This window comes from Chrysochloris asiatica, unplaced genomic scaffold (genome assembly GCF_000296735.1).
Source record: "Chrysochloris asiatica unplaced genomic scaffold, ChrAsi1.0 scaffold00007, whole genome shotgun sequence".
Classification (NCBI taxonomy): domain Eukaryota; kingdom Metazoa; phylum Chordata; class Mammalia; order Afrosoricida; family Chrysochloridae; genus Chrysochloris; species Chrysochloris asiatica.
Genome location: NW_006408525.1, coordinates 24,218,257 through 24,226,431, shown reverse-complemented (window position 1 = coordinate 24,226,431; position 8,175 = coordinate 24,218,257). Strand labels below are relative to the sequence as shown.

At 33.6% G+C, this 8,175-nt stretch overlaps 1 protein-coding gene across 1 annotated transcript in view; it reads left to right on the top strand.

The window, feature by feature from the left end:
* Window positions 1-8,175, top strand: part of FBXO47 (F-box protein 47) — a 28,856-nt gene that overhangs the window by 3,293 nt on the left and 17,388 nt on the right. The window contains exons 3-5 of the mRNA XM_006832539.1: window positions 2,810-2,886; window positions 4,386-4,463; window positions 6,356-6,464. Coding sequence (XP_006832602.1) covers window positions 2,810-2,886; window positions 4,386-4,463; window positions 6,356-6,464 — 264 coding nt within the window. The remainder of the gene's footprint in view (window positions 1-2,809; window positions 2,887-4,385; window positions 4,464-6,355; window positions 6,465-8,175) is intronic.

The following is an 8,175-nucleotide window of genomic DNA, read 5'->3' as shown; positions in this document are numbered from 1 at the left end:
AGGTTTCCCTAGTATATTTTCATGTTTTGTTATTTTGTTTATAAATCTAAATGCTTTTTCACATCTGTCCCATAGTATCAGTTTCATATTTGTTTGCAAGGTTTCGTGCCAATGCCTCCTGGATGGACATCAGAGTCACTTGGTAAACCTTCTTTCTTCCTCCCAAACTTTCCCTTATAAAAACCATACCAGATATTATTCATCCATGAAGAGAAATAAAGTTCTGACATGCTATGATAGGAATGTGCCTTGAAAACATTATACTGAGTCAAATAAATCAGATACAAAGGAAAAATATTGTATAATCACACTTAAATCTAGAATAGGCAAATGCATAGATGCATTTATTAGTGATTCCCAGGGATGAGTATCAAATTAATTACATCTGTGGAAAGAGACATTGAAAAAAGCTCAATATCATCAGCCAAAATAAGATCAGAAGCTGACTATGGAACAGACCATCAGTTAATCGTATGCAAATTCAGGCAGAAGCTGAAGAAAATTAAAACAAGTCCATAAGATCCAAAATAGGACCTTGAGTATATCCCACCTGAATTCAGAGAACATCTCCAAAATAGGTTTGATGCATTGAACACTAATGACCGAAGACCAGCGGAGTTGTAGGATGACATCAAGAACATTATACATAAAGGAAACAGAAGATAATTAAAATACAGAAAACATAGAAAGACCAAAATGGATGTCAGAGACTTTGAAACTTGATTTTAAGTAAGCATAGAGTAGCTAAAACAAATGAAAGAAATATAAAAAAGTCGAGCAAAATTTCAGAGAACTTCTTGAGAAGACAAAGTAAAATATTACAATGTGCTAAGACCTAGAGTTAGAAAACCAAAAGGGAAAAACAGGCTTGGCATTTCTCGAGCTGAAAGAACTGAAGAAAAAATTCAAACGTCTAATTGCAATATTGAAGAATTCTATGGGCAAAATACTGAACTAAACAGGAAGCATCAAAAGAAGATGGAAGGAATACACAGAGGCACTGTACCAAAATGAATTGGTAATTGGCCAGTGTTCAACCGTTTCAGGAAGTAACATATGACCAAGATCCATGACTCTAAAGGAATAAATCCAAGCTGCACTGAAGGCATTAGCAAAAAAACAAACTGATGTTGCCCTGGAAATGCTCACTAGTTTATGTCAATAAATTTGGAAAACAGCTACTTGGTCAACCAACTGGAAGAGATCCATGTTTGTGCCCATTTCTAAGAAAGGGAAACCAAAAGAATGTGGAAATGATCTAATATCATTAATATCACATACAAGTAAATTCTTGCTGAAAATAATTTAAAAACAGCTGTAGTAGCACACAGACAGGAAACTGCCAGAAATTCAAGCTGGATTCAGAAGAGAATGCAGACATCAGATAGATCTTGACTGAAAGCAAAGAATACCAGAAAAATGTTTACTTGTGTTGTATTGACTATGCAAAGACATTCAGCTGTGTGGATCATAACAAACTATGGAGTACATTGTAAAGAATGAGAATTCCAGAATACTTCATTGTGCTCTTATGGAACCTGTACATAGAAAAAGAGACAGTCATTGGAACAGAACAAAGGGGATAACATACTGCATGGTTTAAATCAGGAAAGGTGTGCATCAGAATAGTATCCTTTCACCATACTTATTCAATCTGTATGCTGAGCAAATAATTTGAGCAGCTGGTTTATATGAAAAAGAACATGATATTAGGATTAGAAGTAGGTTCATTAACAACTGGTGATATGCAAATGACACAACCTTGATTACTGAAAGCCAAGAGGGCTTGAAGCACTCGCTGATGAAGATCAAAGAAGACAGCTTTCCGTATGGATTATAACTTAATATAAAGAAGACAGAAATCCTCACAAGTGGACCAATATATGACATCATGATAAATGGAGAGAAGATTGAAGTTGTCATGGATTTTATTTTACTTGGATATACAATCAATATACATGCAAACAGTCAAGAAATCAAATGACATATTGCACTGGGTAAATCTGCTGTAGAAGACTTAAGTGTTAAAGAGCAAAGATAACCATTTTGAAGATTGAGGTGATTCTGACTCAAGCCAGGCTATTTTCAGGAAAGATGAACAATGGATGAGGAAGAATGGAAAACTGGTGCATTTGAATTGTGGTGTTGGAGAAAAATATTGAGAGTACCATAGACTGCCAGAGCAAACAAATCTGCTTTGGAAGAAGTATAGCCAGAATACTCCTTAGCAGCAAGGATGGTGAGACTTCATCTCATGTACTTTGGACATATTATCAGGAGGGACATCATCCTTGGGAAAGTAGAAGGTCATAAAAAAAGAGGAAGACCCCCAATGAGATGGATTGAAGAAGTGACTGTAACAATGGGCTCAAACATATCAACTGTGAAGACAGGCAGAACAGGCTAGTGTTTCATTTTGTTGTGCGTGGGGCCCCTATGAGTCAGAGTCAACTGAATAGCACCTAACAACAACACAACAGGTGAGTAGGAGGGGGAAATTGGTTGTTACTGATTACAGAGTACTGAATTTCTGTTAAAGATAATGAAAAAGTTGTGAAATGGACAATAGTGATCATTGTATAATGTGGAGAGCATAATTATTGTCACTGAATTGTACATGTTAAAAGAGCAAATGCATTGTTACATATACTCTATCACAATTAAGCATAAATAAATAGACAAACTTATCAGCTAAAGTCCACTGTGATATACCATCCCTGACTTTCAGGAAAAGTTTTGCTGTGCGTTATTTATATTTTCTAATTAATTGTGTTGTTATCCTTTCATGTATGTCTCTTTACTTTCTCAGGTCTACTATTTAAAAGATGCACATTGCTGTTACCCACAAAGGAAAGGCTAAAATACATTCACAAGACACTTGGAGAAGTAAGATCATAGTTCTAAATAAAATTACAAACTTCCAATAAAGATATTTTATTAAGATTAGAGACTAATTTAAAATCTCTTTAATTAATAGAATTTTGTTAATTACTACTAAATACAACCAATTAACTGATGATAATCTAATATTTTACCAAGTACTTAGAGATTATAGAACACCAAAATAAAGTATTGTGCTGTTTGCTTTTGAGTCGATTCCAACTCACAGTGACCCGTTAGGGCAGAATAGAACTGCTTCATCGGTTTTCCTAGGCGACAATCTATATACAGACTTGACAAAACAACAGTCATATGGAAGCAGATCACCAGACTTTTCTCCCAAAGAATGACTGGTAGGTTCTAGCCTCCAGTTTTTCAGTTAGCAGCCAAATAGTTAACTTTTTTGCCAACAGGATGCCTTAAATACAGTATAATAGTCTTACTTATTACAAAACAAATTTTATATGTAACTAAATATATCATTCAAATTTAGTAGCTATCTTAGAATATAAAAGTATTTTTACCCCACATGGGAATCCTGTGGAAATTTGAAAGTGGTGTTTAGCTATTTTATTAAAGTGCAATTTCTGAATGTTAAAATCTTATTGTTTAAATGTATTTAAAAATCATAAGAAATTATTTATAATACATAAATGACAAGACTTTTATGATGATAGACTTGGAAATGTATATCAACATTGGCTATACTCTCTAAATTTTATTGAACAAACCCAGACCCCCGATTCTGGTGATTCAGTTCTGTGCTCAGTAATACCAGATTTTTTCATGTCTGTTTTTGCATTGTGTTCAGTTCTATACTATTGCAACAGCTTCCCAGCTGATTCTTGTGCCATCCCTTTTTCCCTCCTCAAGTCATTCTGCACTCTAAAGTGGTTCTTAGAACATCACTTTCATCAAATTAACTTTCTTACTTTAAAGTGTTTTAGTGCCTGTGTTCTTTCATCTAGAGAAGATCTAAACTTTATAGCAGCATTTAGAGTTCTCCCTGATAATGCAATCATACTTCTTACTGCTTTGAACCTCATTAAGCTGCTCATATCGTTCTTACCTGAATAAGCCTTGTTTAATCATATCTTCATATAATTTATTTCTTATTGCTTCCTTCAAACAATTCTGTCTATTAATTTTAACTGAATCCTACCATACTTTAAGACATTGAACAAGTAATCTTTGTCTTGATCATTTCCAAATTTATCTTTTATCTGTTTTTCTACTCTGTCTGAATGGTGTTTATTCAGTCATTTTAGTATTTATATATATTCTATAACTGAGTTATTACAATAATTTCACATGTATATAAGCTTCCTAAATAAATTGTGAGCTTCTTGAGGGCAGGCATTTTGTTTTATACTTCTTTTGTTATCCTAATCTGTATAAAGCAAAATACAGACTGGAAAAATCTTGCTTATTTTCATTGAACTTGAATGTCAAGTTATTGTACTGTTCCACTGAAAAGGAAGAATTAACAGTCATTCTCGTTACAGGTTTCATGTTTTAAATTCAGTGGCTGTGCAACTCCTTTGCAGTGTTTAGGATTATCATGTTACGGCATGTTTTTACAGGTACTTTTTAAAATGAAAGAGTAGAGCATGTAGATCTTGTCACAGGTCAATAGAAGTAATAATAATCTTAAAGAAAACAAAGTACAATCTTAAAAGATTTGGGAATGTATTAATCTAACAATATGTTTACTACTCAGTTTTTCTTCTTGGGTTTATCTCTAGTGATAAATGTTTAACATTTATTCTACACCAATGCCCTCTCTAAGTTTGTAGAACTCTTGTAAAAACTAGAAATATTGCGGGTTTGAAAAAAATCTACGTAATGAGTTTAAAGACTGGGTCTAATTTAAAGTGTGATTTTAAAAATCAATTATACAACTTCACAAACATTTCGGACTTATCTTTTATTGTAGGCAAAGAATTTAATAATAATAACTGGCATTTATTGAGCCCTTACTTACTATGTTCTAGATACTATTCAAAGCTGTTTACATGTATTAAGTAATTGTAACAACTTGTGACAACCTTATGAGGTAGGTAGTTATTATCCTCATTTTGCACCTGAGGAAACCCAGACACAGGGAGGGAAGTAATTTGCCCAAGATTAAATAGCCAGTCAGTAAATGGTGGAACTCCAAAGTCAACACTTTCAACCACTACCATACTGTTTCTTAAAAACAGTATAAAGGACTATACTTAAGGACCTAATTTTTTTAAGTTGCTTCTAAGTAAGAAGATAATTCTTGTAGGGGAGAAATGTGTTTTCCCCTCAATTCTCATATCTTTGAGGCTCTATGGGGCTATTGCTTTCACCCCTTCTATGGCTTGCCTTCTTCTTTGGGGTCTTTGAAGCACCAGAATGTCTTTGTATCTCTCCTTCATCAAGCACTGGCATATGGGAAAATGTGGTTATGTAAACTCAGCCTGTCTTCTACATGCCTAGATTCCAGAAGCCTAGGTCCTTCCAGTAGTCTTCTTTTCCAAGTTAGATTTATTTTATTTTTTCAGTATCTTAGGAACAGGTAATACATGTATATGTAGTCATGTAAAATTCAAAATGGTATTCAAATAAAAGTGTAAAATGTTAAAAGTGAAAAGTAAACCTCTCTCTGTGACCTGTTCCTTGTCCACTCAGTTCCTTTCTCCAAAAGTAAACAGCTACCAGTTTGTTGTGTATGCTTACAGAGAAAATAAGATTAATTTTTTAATAGATAGTATCCAGTTCAACTATTTTAAGAAGAATGTATGTGTCTAATAATCCTTTCAAGATCTAATTATAGTAGTTTAGCATTTGGATCTCCTTTTCATATATGTTTGACCATTCTGATTTGCTCAAAGACAATTATTAAATTTTGTTCACATCAAAATGTCATCAATAAGTGCTAATAATTGCAGAATAAAAATGGCATTATCATTTGCAAGCAATATCATAAATGATAGCTGTTGTTAACTGCCATTAAGTCGGGCTCTTAGTGACCCTGTATAGGGTTTCCAAGGAGTGGGTGTTGAGTTTGAACCCCCAACCTTTCGTTAGCAGTGCAGGGCTTATTGTACAGTGCCATACAGCTAGAGGGAGCAAAAAGGGTCCTACTGTAGTCACTGGTGCTTCCACTCTAAAATGAAGCCACAGTATGTTTGTGAGTCTGATGGCTAAAGCCATGTTCTAGGGCTGTGGCTTTACACTGTTATTTTCTTTGAAGAGTTAGAGTTCAGGATTCAGTATCATTTAAAAGTTCTCTGAAAAGAGACTCCCTTCCTAACTAAAAATAACTGGATTTTGGAGCATTTCTAGTTCTTATGTAGTTTCTTACTAATTTGAACAGTTCCATAGTCGATGAAAATTACATATCACCTTGATTGTGTGCTATAAGTTATGCTCCTGAAGCAGTCAGTTACATTTCAGTTTGGTGGTCTGAATATCTGCATTTTTTCCTTTATTTTACTATCCTCAGACCTTAACAGCAGGTTGGGATGAACTTGAGTGCCATCGTGTTTATAACTTCTTATGTGAGTTGACCAGTCTCTCCCGCAAGATGCAGACTGTTGTCTGTAGTAAACCAGGTAAAGAACTACAATTCACAAAAAGTATGATAGAGCGATTAAAATAGAAAAAAAAAGAGAGAGAGAGAGAGTTCAAAGTGTGTTTTAAAATAATGATGACAAAAATAAATAATAAAAAATGATGACATACATATTTCATAAAAGGACAAAGAAATGTAACACTTAATTGGATAAGGGTGTAAAAAAGGACATGTGATAAAGGAAAGGGAAGTACTCAGAGGGTTTCAACTGTATTGACACTATTTTATTGGTGGGGGGTACAAAGGTATTCACTATAGTATTCTGTAATCCTTTCTATATACCTAAAATGTTTCTTATTCTTAAAATTATGGAACCCTCCAATGTAGCATTTTCACACTGAGAAATGTCCAGTCTCCACAAGGAGACATGTACAGGAATGATCGTTTCAGCATTATTTATTTGTCACCATCAAAAGAATCTAAATGTCTATTGTCAGGATACTAGATAAATGAATTGCAGTATAGTAATGCAATTAACAACAACAACAACAATGCAATTAAAATCCTCAGCTAAAATTAATGAACTAGAACCATGTGTATCGATATGGATAAATTTCATGAAAATGCTGAGTAAAAAATATAGTTGAAGAATACTTTCAGTATATCATTTATATACATATTAAAAATAGTACTGTGTATTTTTATGATTATATAGATACATATTCTTTATAGTTACATACATATATAAATATAAATATATATAAATATATATATATAAACCTAGTTGGGAGTGATAAAACCCAAATTCAGGAGGTTGATTACCTCTAGAGAGAAGGAGAATAGAATTGGAAAGTGATATACAAGAAGCTTCCATAATGTTTTATTTATTTTTAAAAATCAGAAGCAAATGTAACAAAAAAAATAGCTTTTACAGAGCTAGATGATTAATATGCAGAATTTTTATAATACCTTTGTTTTAATGCCAGGGTGAAATATTTCATTATAAAGGAAATTATGGGTCAGAAAGGTAGATTTGGAAGCCCAATGAAACAATGACAGAATTAATTTATCATGTCCCTACCTTGAGCAAAAAGTTTTACCAGCTTCTTTTTGTCTTCTTAATACAATCCAATCTTAATTATACTGGTCTTCATATTCTGATTCCAAACTACTTTTCATATTGCCCCTTTGTATCAGTATGACATCATCATATTGCTCTACTCAGTGTATCTCAGGCACACCTTACACATTTCTACCTCAGTCCCTTTTTTCATAGTCTGCCTGTTTCCTGAAATATCATCTCTTCTCTACTCATCAACATCGCCACCCTGCATAGAGTTTCCAAGGCTGTAAATCTTTCTCCTGTGGAATGCCTAGTAGTTTTGAACTGCTGACCTTGAGTTTAACAGTTCAACTCATAACCACTATGCTACCAGAGCTCCTTTTCTTATCATTTAATACTTAGTTTACCCAGTCACTGCTGCAGAGCTTTACCTAATCTCTGCAGGACTGCATTTACTATTTTCCTAAATTTCTGTTGCCCTTGGCTTAACACACCAGGAGCACTTGTACGAAGGGGCTTCAGAAAGTTTGTGGACTAACACTATTAGCTTTCATTTCATTTTCCACAAACTTTTGAAGCACCCTCATATAGTAGACTTTGCATTTATCCTTGTTCTTTCTACTTAGCAAAGTGTAAACTCTTTGAAGAAAAGGACTTTTATTTATACTTTTTTATGGCTAGATTAATT